The following is a 15,935-nucleotide window of genomic DNA, read 5'->3' on the forward strand; positions in this document are numbered from 1 at the left end:
AGATCTGAACAAATGAATGCAGATTATGCGACTGATTGCACACATTCCACCAATATACGAGTAACTGAACCATGTGCACCTTACAGCTTCGTATTAAGGCCACAAATATTTATCCTCCTAATGGAACGGACCGTCAACATAATGCATCACTGCATAATTAAACGTATCGGCGTTACGTGACCATTATTAAAGCATTGCTTTGTTTAACGTTCGACGTAACCTTATAAGGTATAGCATTAAGTCAATCGGAGAAGATAAAAATGGGCCCACCCAAATAACTAATAATACAAAGAATAATGATGATGATTTGCTGTTTGGTGAGCGGCGGAGTAGAATAGCACCAACCCCTTTACTAAAGATATACACAGGTGTCAACTGGAAAATTGACATTATACCGAGTGAAGTTTTAACAAATCCAATCAATCAATGTGGTTAGTTAAATCGCATAGTAGGTATGTGCCATATTATTATAGGAAACTCGCGCTATTAGTTTGTGTTATATTTCTGTCACTCTTGTTAATAATTTTATTGGCCTAACGCTCCGCAAAATTATATGACCAGCGGATGAATTGTCGTCATACCTCTTTAACACAAATGATTTGCGTGAAGATTACTATTACTATTACATTACTATTTGACAAATACAGTACTTACGTGAATAGCGAAGTAATAATTATAATTAAAATAATGCATTGGTAATATGATCAATCAATCAATCAATCAATGATTGGTCAATCAATCATCTCAATACATCTCAATGCGCACGCTGCCTCGCCTTCTGTCGAAAGTGACAGATATGTATATTTATTCGATTCGTATGACGTCTCCGTTTGGGCTCATGTCCTAAGTTTCAACGTAACCCATTCAAACAAATTATTTTAAGCATGCGTACGTTATTATAGCGTACATTCTGTTTATTGTTTTTCGTGGCTTGTCCAACATAAACAATGTAGTGGAAATAAGTAGAAATAATACACAAGGACCGTTGCGGTAAAGCAATAGACCTACATTTTATGGCTTCTGGCATACATTATACTGACGCTAAATAACTTCTCTTGGTGTGTGAATGCATGTGATGAAATCGAGATTCGTGCTGGATGTTAGAATCAAAATGAACTACAAGCACAAAATACTGCTACGTCTGGCCGATACAAATGTATTTTGTACATGACGTGCTTAGATGTCTTTCACGTCTGAATTAATTAATTGAGATATAAACTATCAAATAAATTTATACAAATTTATACTATACTGTCTATAGTAACAAATCAAACTACCCAAAACTGTGTGGTCCGGAAAAAATCAGTTAGGTCATCATTTGTTTTTAACTAGGCACATTAAACCAGAAAACAAGAGTCCCTCAGATAAAAGATATATTGTGTCGATATGTTCCCTATTATAGGGCTCCGCCAAATCCCTTACCTACGTCACGCTATGGTTTAAACAGTTGAGTAACCACTCTACAAGCCTTATAGCATAAAGCAGTCAAGGCAGCACTCGGGCCATGTTATTGAACGGCGCAGGCGCCGGTCCAGTGGACATATCACGTATCACTGTGAGTCAGAGCAAGGCGATCCCGAGAGCAAGGTGACTGCACTGTATATGTTCTAAATCCTTCCAAAAATCAGTAAAGCATTGCTAAAATATAAACGATGGTTTAGAAATGCGGTAGTTGTATGGTATTTACATTAAATGCCACTCCCACGGTGAGGCAAGGTGAACTGGCTATTCTTAAATTGTCGCTCCAACATGCCCTGCGAACAGTTGCGTAACAGCTGATTTGTACTGTTCTATAATCAGGTGTTTACTTCGTCCTTTAACTGTTAAAGTTTAAGAATACGGATGATGTTTTGCTCAGTTTTCATAAGGTCGCTTTTTTATTGTGTTATTTTTTTCTTTTTTGCCGTTTTTTGTGTGGTCTTTAAATTAAAGATTAAAAGTTTTTCTTTGAGAGATTTTATTTTCCATTTCCTTCCAGAGAAAAGCCCGTTATGACCTTTCAAATGTGCCAATGCTTGTTTTACGCTTGAACTTTACTATCATGTTGAATTCCTTTAAACAAAAAACGTAGACAAAAAAACGGAAAACCATCGATTTTTTATGCAGCAGAATATTAATATCGTTTATTAGAATTTAAATGATTTGTTTAGGAAAAACAAATCTCAATCGTCGTATTTATTTTAAGCGATGATAAGCCGCATATGGAATTTATAGGTTTGGTCTTTGCAAATTACGTATCTTGGTCACATTAACTTGGACTTCAAAAATACAGTGTGTTTGATGTAATTCAAATCAAATATTATCGATGGACACAATGTCAGATTCAGGTAAACTTGTTTATTAATAGGACCTGAGATCATCTATGTTGACGACATAATCATAGAGACGTCGGCATCAACCTCACGTTGACCTAAGCATTATTAAAATAAATTTTCCACTGTCAACGAGTAATTTTATTACGAGAACACCATTAATACTGACACCTTTGTAACTTAAGAAGGTTTTGTTCTCGATTAATAGGTTCTTCGGAACAATGAATAATGACGCAGTTCAATTTTTGTGCTTCGTGAGAGAATCTCACCTCTAGTTCAATTATATACTTTGGGATATTTTTTTTATTAACTGAGTCGATAGGTAAGTATTTTCAAGGCTATATTGTAATCACAAGTCATTCATTTAAGCAATTAGTGATGACTCTACTTTATTTATCCTTCAGTGGCTGTCGATTGACTTGTAATGGTAATTTCTTATGGTTTGTTTTTGTTTTTGTATATGACAATATTTGTTAGAGATTAAGGTCTTAAGACACTCAGCAAATGTGTGTAGCTGTACACTGAGCTAGTAATATTAAGTCCTTTTAAAGGGTTGGAATATTTTAAGGTGCAAACTCAATCCTAACTGAAATTGAAGTAGTGAACAACCATCGATTGCCCTAATATTCCTTTTTGGTGTAAAATTTGCACACTCTAAGATTAGGATGATTTCATCACACTATATCACTTGACACTAACTATCACATGCACTGCACTTCCAAAACACTTATCACTCCCCGATTCTCTTTTATTTTTTGTTCGTAATTCGAATTTGTAATAGTCGTTTATTTGCAAGAGGCGGCACGTCGGATGCTGGGAGCTGCACTAAGCCACTAAACCATTGTATGCAGGTGGATAGTGCGTCCGTTTGCCTTATTATGGACGGTTACCATTCACACAGCAGCCAATCACTGATACGTGATACTACTGCGGCCAAACACGAATTCAGCAATACTTAAAGCATCACATGCCAAGGTGATAAGTTGATTAGCATTACAAATTTATGTAAACTCTGAAACTAGTATTTTAGTTGACATTAAATATTGGTAAGTGTGTATGCTCATCATCATTTAGCATTGCTTCTTGTGTAACTTCAAAAAAGGAGGAGTTTATATTTTTGCTGGTACCATCAGCCAAATAAATGGTCCACCAATTTTTAAACAAGTTCCTATCAAATGAATATGTCGCTAAAGTCGAACTTTCAAGTTGACAGACACGTCTATTGTCTATTGGCATTATTGTTTTAAGACATGCAAACGATTATCAACTTTAGGGTCAAAAATTCAAATTCAAATGATTTATTCAGTAAATAGGCCGCAATGGGCACTTTTACACGTCATTTTTTAAACTACCAGCGCTTTCGGAAATACCATCATTGCCAAGACGAATGCGCCGCAAGAAACTTGACAGAAAGTCATTTTTTCATAATAATATAATTACAAATAAAAGACTTAAAAACTATATTATACAATTAAAGAAAAAAAAATACAAAATATAATAATAAGTGGTAGACCACATATTTGGTTGATAGTACCTAGGTATATGTATGTTGTTTGTTAATAATAGTTTATTGATAACTTCGACGTGTGGTCCGTGTTTTTGTCTATTTTTTTTTCATAAATGTTATTAATACGGTTTAACAATTCTAATTTCATTTAAATTTTAAGCCGGTTAATAAAAACATAAACATAACACAATTAACATGTCTACATTGCTGTGTCTATCAAGAACGAGCGTACACTATGATCGCTTGAACCTTTACGTCGGCGCGCCTTACGGGCACTCGCGCAGAGGGCGGAGTTGCACAAGGCGGCTACAATAGCTTCAACAAGTGCTTTAGTTTGTATTACGTAGTATTGTCGGCGTTAACGGTAAATTTACTGCCATTTATTAAAAATAAAGTATGGCGAAAAGCTGCAAATATACGTTTTATTTGTTGTTATAGGGTATAAATTGGACGACAACAATACATTGACACACTTTTCTGAACTGTCAAAACGACACATACGTGTTAACTTAAATAAATAAATAAATAAATATCACGGGACAATTCACACTAATTGACCTAGTCCCAAAGTAAGCTTAGCAAAGCTTGTGTTATGGGTACCTACTAAGCAACGGACAAATATAATTATATAGATATAGATACATACAAATACAAAATACAAAAATATTTATTTGCTTAATAATTCACAAGTTTACAGTATAGTTATGCCCAGCGGACCCCAAACTAGGCTGAGCCTGTATCTTGGGACCCTGGAGTGCAATATGTGAAACAATACAAAAGAAACAGAATAAAACCTAATTTAGTCCAGAAAACCTAAATTACATTAAAAATAATAAAAAAAAGACTACAAGTGCGCAAGCATTGTATGTGTGTTTGTGTGTGTGTGTGTGTGTGTGTGTGTGTGTGTGTGTGTGTGTGTGTGTGTGTGTGTGTGTGTGTGCGTGTGTGTGCGCGTGTGTGTGCGTGTGTGTATCTGTATCTATTGTGTCTGCAGATGTACATACTTAAATACATATTAAACACCCAAGACCCGAGAACAAACATTCGTATTTTTCAATCGAACCCGGGACCTCAAGCTTCGTAGTCAGGTTCACTAACCACTAGGCCATCTGGCCGTTAATTAAATAACTATTTACTGATACAGTTGTGTCTTGAATTTATTGACTAATGATCGATCTCAAAATCAAATCGTTCTTTAAGTTCGTACCTTCTGTAAGTAAGCCGCAATGGGCTCTACACGTTACTTTTTTATACCAGCAGCGACTTGGGAAAGACCATCTCAAGAAAATGCGTCGCTAGGAACTTGTCAGAAAGTCTTTTTTACTCTGCTCATTGCCACTTCAATCTATATATTCGTCGAGCTATATCGATGACCGTAGTTCTTTGGCGGATTTCCGTATTACGGACGCTATCGCGCAAAGAAACTCCAAGCGGAGCTCTCTCTTAAATTTATTGCGTGACCTTGCGCCTCTTCAACAGGTCAACAATCAAGGACCACGTCTCAGAGCAAGGGCGTTGCCGGGGGGGAGCAGGGAGGGGCAGCTGCTCCTCCCCCCCCTGGAGATTCTGAAAAAGTTACCAAATGTAAAGCCACCAAACCTGTTCTAAGACTTGACTTACTTGATCAATCGTTCCTTAACGCGAAACCGAAACTCGAATGAATTCACCGATTCCAATAAAATACCTACACTTACACCTAAAAGTACTTTTCTTATTCTCCATATCAACTAAATGAGTCGGCTGGCGACGCACTTGACTCAGAGCCATAAGTTAGTTATTACTAGCAACTCGCCGCGGCTTCACATGGTCGTATATATCATAACGATTTGCTAACGTAAACCGTGGAAATTTATCTAACTGGTGAAAACCGCATCAAAATCAACTGCGTGATTTGGCAGTTAGCGGATATATTAGACAGACGCGGAAAGCGACTTTCTGTTACACTATGTAGAGATTATGAATATGAAACTACCGTGAGACTCACTCATATTAAATGATAATAATCCAGATAACTCACGTCTTAAATCAAGTTAAGCTCGATGTGTTTCGGGCTGAATCGTAGCCCTTCCTTTAGGAGCAACGCCAAGCCGCCTACCCGAGGAAACTAATACCAGCGCATAACTACCCACGTTTTCATCGTATTTTTTGTTGTAACTGTCAAAACATGTTGAGCCAAACTCGATTTAAGACGTGACTTATCCGGATTAATATTATTTAATATGAGATAATGAATAGCTGATACATACGGTAGCCAACACCTCTTCGTAGGTGGCAGGGTGAAGGGGGGACGCGGGAGGCGTCTCGTGCGACAGCGCGGCTATCGGCATGTCAACGCATCACTTTGCACCTGGAAAGTAACAGATCAGGAATTAGGTCACGAAAGTATATATAACTAGCTATTGCCCGCGACTCCATCTGCAAGGATTTTTTTATATGATACAGGGAATAAGAGTAGTTGGATCACTTCATGGAGAGCAATCACGGCGGCCCACGGACACCCATAACGTAAGTTAAATTTTTAACCGACTTCAAAAAAGAGGAGGTTATCAATTCGGTTGTATTTTTTTTTTTTTTTTTTTAATGTTTGTTACCTCAGAACTCCGTCATTTATGAACCGATTTCAAATTTTTTTTTTGAATTCGTCTAGGAATGCTTTCAATTAGGTCCCATAAGCAGAAAATTAGGATCTGATGATCGGATCTTAAGGAAATCGAGGGAACTCTCAAATATTGTAGGGACACCTATGGTAATTTGGATATATTTAGCAGTAACTCGTGCATTTGCTTTTGCAAATCATAATTTGGTGAAGTGGAACTGAGGATGAAGACCAGATTTGACCAACGGAACTACTACTATCAATAACAAGTATTTCACGGGTTAAATTTAAATTATCATGATTAATATACTTACCTAGATAAGCAACTAAGAAGAAGCTTAAGTTAATGATTCTTTCGAACTGATCTGATGCTGAAGCCAGAAGGTAGGCGACGGAACTCTGTTATAAACAACGTAACTAAGTCGTGTTTGGGCTTAATGGAATAGTTGTGAGATGTTCTTTGGCTACAAATGACTAAAAAGTGAGAAAAAAAAAAAATTTAAAAAAAAAGAAAAACCGACTCCAAAAAAATAAAAAAATAACAAAAAATGGAACCGACTACAAACCCTTGAAAATATTTTTCTAGGTAAGTAGGTACGTACTAGCTCGAAGTCGTGACTCAGCACGACCCAGCAGGAGGGATTGAAACCCATAGTATGTAGGTGAAGTAGACGACTATTGTGAATTGTCCCACTCCTGCTGGCTCGTGCTGAGGCACCGACTTCGAGCTAGTACGTACCTACTTACCTAGAAAAATATTTTCAGGGTTTTGTAGTCGGTTCCATTTTTTGTTATTTTTTTATTTTTTGGAGTCGGTTTTATATTACGGAAACATTGCCGGCCCTTTGAGAAGAGTCTTACTACGGAACCCTACACTGCATGATAGGAACCACGCAAAGGGCCAGTTTTTTTTTTTTCAAAAAAAAATTGTTGCCCTGCTGGTAAGTAAAATTATTACAATATATAATTAATGAATCAACGAAGTTTTTGCTGGTGTCAACAAACAGATCTTTCTGAGCTTTCTTTAAAAAAAACACAAATTTGAACAAAATAGCGTTAAAAGGGCCACACTCAGCATGATGCGGCAAGCGATCGAATAAATAAAAATTAGAATAAATGTATTGCCAAAATTAGAATTTCTAATTTGGATTTCAAATTCAAATGCGCTGATTTCGGGTTCGTCGTAATCCTAATTTGACTAAAGGCAATTAAACCTTTACCTTAAACACGCATTTTAAACAAACCAAATTTCTAAAAGCCTCAGCGTGAACTCGTACACACAAAGTGTATCCTTAAATACGATTAGCGACACTTAGGATTTGCGTACTCCGTGTACACTTGGAAAAAATAACATCAATACATTGTCGTCTGACCTTGCAAGTAAGGCCAGTGTTGCCAACTTAGCGACTTAGTCGATGATAGCGACTTTTGGGACTACGTCAGCGACTTTTTTTTGAAGAGCTTTATACATTTTGACCTGTTTTCTTTTGTCAGTTTTCTACCCATAATTGACAAAATAACGTAAATATATTTCTCTTATCGTAGGTAGGAATATGAGAGAACTGGACTTTAGCGAAAATATCGCACAACAACAACACAAAATAAATAACGACGCATAATTGTGTACCTTTCTAGGATGGTCCATATTATATTTTTAACGATAGTAGACTTATAATGTAGCTCACTCCTGCAGATAGATATTTTTCATTTTTCGTTTTTTTCTTTTAAATTAATTGAAGCTTTATTTCGGTAAACCGCACGTTTCGTCGGATTAATAGGTTTTGTGTCTTGGTCTGTTTGATTTTTAAAAAAGAGGTCGGACTGGCCGCTGTCTGTTGTCAATTTATTTTTACAAAAAATTTGCAAGTAAAAAAAATATCTATGTACAGGAGTGAGCTTCATTATAACGATAAAAAATATAAAATGGATCATCCTAGAAAACTTAAGGTACCCAATTGGCTTAAAGTAAAGAATAAAGCAAGGTTAAAAAAAAAAGTTTTTTCTATTCTTTTAGCGACATTTGACGCCAATACGGTATTTGCTATACTCTATATATTACTCATATTAATTCATTGTTATGAAATTAAAGACATACAGCCAATGTTTAGCGAAGAAAAAAAATAGGTTCAAAATTGAATTTACAGTCATTTATTGAAAAATCTATATAATATATAGCTTTGAACATCTCTTTCTCTTGCTAACTATTATTTTCATATGTTTTATGTACAATAAAGAGTTATACAATACAATACAACTCTTTCTTAAACGCTTTTCTCTAAACAGGCGGTAGGTAACTGTGGCGCTACTTGACGCTACTACTATTTTTCTGTCTAATTTTGTTACAGCATTTGTATGTAGCTCTGTCGTATATAAAGGTAACGAAAAAAATGTTTCTCTATTCGATAACACCCATTGACGAGCTTTGATTTATATAATAAATAAAAAACGGTAAAATACCGCATATTACCGAAAAACTGGTGACATTTCAACATTTCTAGAGATAAAAAAAAATTGTTGGTAACATTGAGTAAGGCGTCGGGATGGCGACTGTTTAAACAGTCATTTACATACATGGTGACGGCATGACTAACCTGTGCCGACACGGTGAGCCATGCTCTTGAATATTTTCAACTCGCATTAGACGCCCTGTCAATTAATTTGAGGCCTTCGATTTATGCTGAAAACTGGTTGCGCACTTCGTTGGCGTTTATTTTACTTCACGGGTTTACTTAAATATTATTTAAGCTACTACAAGTTGGCGGCAATCTTCTTCTATTGTGCACCCCTCTAATTACCGTTTCGCTTTTATTCTATAAAAGCGACACCGTAATTAGATTAAGTGTATCTGGAAAAAGATTGGCAGCTATTTTTTGTGCCCTTACGTCTAAATACCGCAGTCAATACCTATAAGCGGCACGGTAATTAGACTGGTGCAAACAGTGAAAAACAAAAAGAAAGAAACAAAGAAAATATAGCATGTGCGATTTATGTTCCCTGCTCAATTTTACTCGTCATTCCTTATTCTTTTCTAGTAGATTTAATAGCTTTTAATGTACTTATGAAAACTAAGACATGTTTCCTGTATAAACCTACCTGCTCTGATCATAACAAATAGAAAACTTAGAATACGATATTATCTGCCAATCAAACAGTAATGCGTATCCTATCTTACCTAACACACAGGTATTCTGACTATTAACAAATGAAGAGTACGAGTTTAAATAGGTACCTTATATAATTTAAGCTTTACCTTATATATTTGAAATTTAAAGATAAATAAGTAGTTTAATTTTTATTGATATGTATATTTTTTCGAGTTTTTATTTAACTGGCAATAATAGATTAAAAGCAATTGGTCTAAAAGTTACAAACTTTAAGTCTCTCAATTAGTTCTAGAAAGTAAGAGAAGTTTTGAAATTTACCCATGAAAATAAGCTTTCGGTGCTCTAACTAATCGATCATGGACCGAAGCATCCAGACTTTCTTTTAATTTTCCTTTTATACGTAAACCGGTTTATCCAGGTGGTTTTCTCTAATACAGCGTTGAAAGTATTTAATAAACGTGGTAAATAAAAAGTAAAGCCCATTTAGGTACCCCTAGTAGTACATTATTATGTATTATACATTATTATATATTATAGTACAGTCAACGTCATAAATAAGTGATCACTTTTGTACCTTTTCATTTTAACGTCATGTTTGAAAAGCCATACGAAATTTTGTAACGACTGAAAGCGACAAAGTTCAGAAATGATCACTTATTTATGACGTTGACTGTACGTTATATATATTATAGTACATTATGCCTTGTCACACAACACTATGTTCTCGTTTTGGCATATCTTGTCCTATTAAATAATATTATTTATTATTTTAATGTACCTACTTCAAATAATTTAATTGATAAAAACCGTTATCGAATATATTAAGGTCTCAAGTATAATAAAATTATAAAACAGTACGAGATAGGTGCGAAATAGTATGGAACTATAAAAACGCCGTATAAAACGGTACGTCGAAGTAGGATGTGACCTCGGGTGAGGATCAAAAGGATGATAATAAAACGAAGAATCTTATTAGAATATTTACATTCAATAATTGCTTTTACAGTAGGTAAACTTTCTACTTCAACCTGTTTTGGCGCTTAGGTGCAACATCTCCTGTGCCGATACACTACATTAGCAGTTTAGGAGCGAAATTCTATCTTACTCGTATGACCATACATGCACCACTAATACGACATAGCCCATTGCGAAACCAGTATTGCTACGGATTGGGGCCAGAAGGTTCTCGAAAAGACGAGCTGTCGGTAGGCCTGGACTGACATGATGCCAGTTATTGGTAAAAACGCGCTACTACCATGTGTATCAAGTATTTTGACCATAGCTTGCATACCATACCAGTACAAAGCATACCAGAAGATCGCAGGTCTTCTGATTTTCCCTCACAGGAAAGTGATTCACCTGTATTAGCACCTGGGAAGCTATTGCGAATCGGAGACGTGCGAAATTCGACCAATCACACGGGTAAAAATTCACGTATCGGTCCACTTTCCTTGTAATGCGACAATCTGAAGTGGATGTCAACTAAGAGCTTTAGAGCCTGGCTTAGATGTAGCACACATGCTGTGCCGGCAGCTAAGCTCGAAAGGAATCAAGCGCAGCCGATAAATAAGTTTGAATTTGGGGAGTCTTCTGAAGAACTCTTTAATCTGGTCCCTGCTACCAAGTTTCAACACTGTACTACCCAACGAAAAACCGGCCAAGAGCGTGTCGGGCACGCCCAAAATAGGGTTCCGTAGCCAGTACGAAAAAAATAAGTAATATTTTTCCAAGGATTTCGTATTTTATATGGAATCTTCCAAGTTTAGGTATATTTTATACCTTAGGCTGCTACTTACTCTTAAACTACTAATAATTCTCAAGCAAACTTAGCCGTTATAGTTTTTCTTGAAAGTGTGATAAGCTTACTACCGTTCTGAATTTTTTCAAAATTTTCCACCCACCGGTTTAGATTTTAGAGGGGGGGACGCTCATTTTAATGAAAATTTGCACTTTAAAGTTGAATATTTTGTAAACAAATCACTGAATCGAAAAATCGTTTTAGCAACCCCCTCATGATTTTGAAAGACCTATCCAACGATACCACACACTACAAGTTTGGATGAGAAAAAAAAATCACCCCCACTTTACATCTATGGGAGGTACACTAAAAAAAAATATTTTTGACATTTTTATTGTACCATTTTGTCGGCATAGCTTACATACATATTCGTGCAAAATTACAGCTTTCTAGCATAGCAAAGCCGCGGACGGACGGACAGACAGACAGACAGACAGACATGGTGAAACTATATAAGGGTTCCGTTTTTGCCATTTTGGCTCCGGAACCCTAAAAAGCAGTTTCCACCAACACTACTTCGTTGGATGGTGATCCTGCACTATGCGGTTTAAACGGTGTTTCCTACCCAGTACATGAACATTTAAGAATCTACTGACGACTGAAGTTTTCCCGTGATGGTACATTGTGATTTCCATTGTGTACCACTTTTTGCAAGGTCTGAAGCGCACTAGTATTTCCAATGGCAGGTACTTAACTAAGTATAGACATCCATGAGCGGAGATGCGTGATCACTTTATATCGGGTTAACTTTATGCCCGTTTGTCTGCTTTTATGCGAAAAAGGTAAAGCTGGTAAAGTAATTTCTTGGTCAACTATAAAAGGTACCTACTTCTGTTATTAAAGTACCTAATATGCATTGAAGTATGTAACCTTAATTTTACTTTTATATGTAAGCACGTGCTCAGGTGCGCTTTCGTCATTGTTTGTAGCTATGTAAGTACCTAACCCATGCTCACCTTTGATACCGACATTCTATTGATTGTTTCCTAGAAGACATGTAATGATGTAATTGGCCAGTGTTGACCATTTCACAAGGAGTAACAGTTGTGCAAACGAAATTTTCTTCATTTTATCAGTAGAATGCAGTACCTACTACGGGTACGATTGTAAAAAGCAAATCATAGATTTAAGAAATAAATTTAGAATATAGTTAAAGTAAGCTTTACTGTTTATATGATTGAAAAGTAATGATATTTAAGTAAATCATAAAAATCGCCCAAAGATTCAATTCCATTTATTTTGTCTGTAATCTGATAAAAATAGTAAATCATTTATCGGGATGATTGGGAAATATTCGCCTATTGTTAATTCTACCACGTTGGTAAAGCTGCGGGCATTAGCTAGTATTAAATAAATTATTGATTTGTTATTATGTGATTTGGGTATTATAAATAGGCGTAAATAGTTATTCAGAGTATCAAATCACTAAAAACACTAACGACCACACAAAAGTACCACATATCAATTATGATACAAAAGAAACATTAGGTAGCGTAGCTTGGCAGCAATAAAACATTGGTAGTTTCTGTCATCAACTTAACAAAATAACACGTCATCATAATATATGTCAAACTTTCTTAGCGCCAATGCTATTTAGCCTGCTTTGCTTTAATCTATTCTTTATTTGCTTCCGTAAGCATTAACCAGCTACTTACCTACTTATTTACAGATTAAAGCATATTAAACATATCTTATGCACACCAAGGTTCACTGGAATCAACTAACTAGGCTCTGCGCGCACGCACGGATCAATAATCCTTTGTTGATCTTGAGTGTGTAAATTTTGATAAATTATTTCGTGATTTTCAAGTAGACCTTGAGGCTGAGTACTTGTAAATAAGTAGCTTAATGTTCTATTTGCATTTAAATATACACGTACAAGGTGCCCGTGAGGAACCCGAAAGATTTAAGTTACAGCGTATACCGGACCATATTTAAAGCCGTCGACGCTGGATAGGTTTTTATTTTATAGTAAACTAACGTAGAAGCTGCTGAATATTGATAGGCTGTATAATGAGGTAACTTTGTAATATTTTATTCAATTTAGCTATAAACTGAAGCTTCTCTTGTTGGGTACGTAGAAGCTAAAAAAAACTGCAGATGAATATATGATAACAAAACAGTTCTCAAATAACCTTTCAAATTTAAAACGTAACATACTGATATTAAATATAATGACCCGGATAACTCACGTCTTAAATCGAGTTTAGCTCGACATGTTTCGGGCTAATCCGTAGCCCTTCGTCTTCGGAGCAACGCGACTCAGCGGCTGCTGCAACACGCGCACACTCAACAACTCGAATTAAGACGTGAGTTATCCGGGTCATTATATTTAATATGAGTGAGTCTCACGGTAGTTTCATGTTCAAAGTAACATACTGATTATTAAAATAACTCAACCATAGTGCATCAGCAATCTATAATCCATAAATACATACTTACTTAGCATGCTTAATCAAAGTGACTAACGGGGCATTGTAATTAGGAACAAACAAGCCTGCAGAAGCTCAGCACTCTCGTATTAAAGAAGTATTAAAGAACAAATAAATAAATATATGTGTATGTGTATGTGTGACTTCCATAAGAACATTTATATTTTAAGGGCTGAATACAAATTAATTCGGCACGCAATGTATCGGTAACAAAGCTAACAACTGACACTACCATTTGCTGCCTCTCTGAAACGTCAAATAAATGTTTGCATACAATGCTGCTCGAGAAAATAAAAAAAATAATAACTTTCCATTAGTAAAGGTAATTATTATGTTTTCTCGATAAAATAGTTTTCAATAGATAAAGATATCGTTAATTAAAATGTATGTTCTTATGGATGTCACACGTTGTATAACAAACAAGAATAATGTGCCTGAATGTATTCCTATATTCTTGTTTGGTAGGCTGAGCCCAATTTGCGGCTCACACATCCAGAGCATGTCCATATCCACAGAACACCACGATGAGTCAATGCTCATTTGACCTCCATCGTCAAGAAAGGAAACTTGTCCCTTGTACTTTCTTCATATGATCACCCAACACACATTTACTGCTTCATATGGAAACCCAAGTCTTAAAAGCGTCTTGAGAAGGATTTATTTACCATCATTATACGACCCACGTCGTCTTTATAACATGGAGGTGCATGTCAACAGTTCTCAAGAAAATGACAACAAAAACCGCGAGCAAAAAGTAAGGAATCATTATTGAATTGAATTAACATCGTTTGCATCACTTCTTGTTATGGTTATGTTCACTTGTTCTTGTTATGCTATTTTATGTAACATTGATCAATTACGGTGATTGATTTATCCGCTGCGACTGTGGGTTTCGTGCCTTCAATTAGGTGTCATAACAACGATAACAACTGTTTTATTAAGTAGTTTCTTGATACAACTCTTACACGATATAATCGAGAGATAAGTTGTTTTGAGTGCATAATGAAGATCCATAATAAATATTGTCGATTATTACTTAGGTACCTATTTATTGACATTCCATCTTATACAGAAATATAATACGTGCCAAGATTCATAACAGCCCATCTTCTCTTAGTCCTATCATTGTTGTGTACGTAACTGTTCCCCAAATCACCTAAGTACAAAATTTATAAAAACTTCAGAAAGTCGCAGGATTAGTTTAGAGTATTAGTTTGACTAAAATTACTGTGGGTGTCATTTTTTATACAATGATCCATGTTCAAAGTGTACCACGTCAAAGAGGTGTCTACATTTTAATAATAAAAAATCGGATAAAATACCTTTAGTAGAGGTGCAGTCAAACCAACGCAACCATCTGCTGAAACATTCCTGATTAATTTTAAAACATTGTATTTACGATTCAATTCGTTCCTTAATTATTTTGATGGGCGAGTGGGAACTGATTCGATTATTTCACAATGTCCGGCCATATATGGAAGAATTAAATTTACTCCATGCCCGATGTGGCAAACGAGTATAATTTTGACAAATTGTTGGACCTGGGCCTATTACAACACGCAAGGAGAATATCTGATTTGATACCATGAATTAACCGAGTTTTTATAATTAGACTGATGAAAACTGCTTTGAAATTTTGTGAAATCGTTTGTGAAAGCTGTTGACCCACCTATGCAACCTAGGCAAACACGTCTGCCTAATTAAATAATTGCTGGAACTTCCTCGATACAGCTATCACAACTCTAAATGGATGGTAATTTAAACGGTTGTTCACACATGGCTACTATGGTAATCCAAGTTTCGCAACGAATGTTCAGGTGTTGCATCTGTGCTATTACACAAATTCGTCCGTCCAGGCGTGTCCCTATTACCGCCGTTGTCGGTTCTGTTCTCACCGCGCATGCGTAGGCGAACCTAGCTTGCGCAAGCGACTCCTCCGCCGATACGTCAAACACTATCCTATACGGTGAAACCACGTTAATTGTACGATTCAACGAACAAATTAACCGTGAAGGCTAAATGCCTGTGTTAATTACGAAGCGATTTCGTAGTAAGTAAGCTCTCTCAATTATTTTCAAGCCCAAAGCAGGCTGAGAAAATCTCAGGCCTAGAAAACTTCACAAATCGTGACCTGTGCAATATTAGCAATAGCTACACGCTTAAACACATCAATTTAAGTCAACACG

At 35.9% G+C, this 15,935-nt stretch overlaps 1 protein-coding gene across 6 annotated transcripts in view; it reads right to left on the reverse strand.

Annotated features, from left to right (window-relative positions):
- LOC141436938 (uncharacterized) overlaps nt 1-15,935 on the reverse strand; it is a 236,978-nt gene that overhangs the window by 203,536 nt on the left and 17,507 nt on the right. For 3 of the 6 annotated variants that reach the window (XM_074100077.1, XM_074100075.1, XM_074100076.1), the window contains exon 1: nt 2,922-3,185. Coding sequence is in view for 1 of the 6 variants with exons in the window: in XM_074100081.1 (XP_073956182.1) it covers nt 6,066-6,146 (81 nt within the window). In the remaining 5 variants the exon portion in view is untranslated. Of the gene's footprint in view, nt 1-2,921; nt 3,186-6,065; nt 6,167-15,935 lie in introns of those variants that run through there. The other 3 variants (XM_074100079.1, XM_074100078.1, XM_074100081.1) reach the window with 2 other exon arrangements.

This window comes from Choristoneura fumiferana, chromosome 17 (genome assembly GCF_025370935.1).
Source record: "Choristoneura fumiferana chromosome 17, NRCan_CFum_1, whole genome shotgun sequence".
In the NCBI taxonomy this organism is placed as follows: Eukaryota; Metazoa; Arthropoda; class Insecta; order Lepidoptera; family Tortricidae; genus Choristoneura; species Choristoneura fumiferana.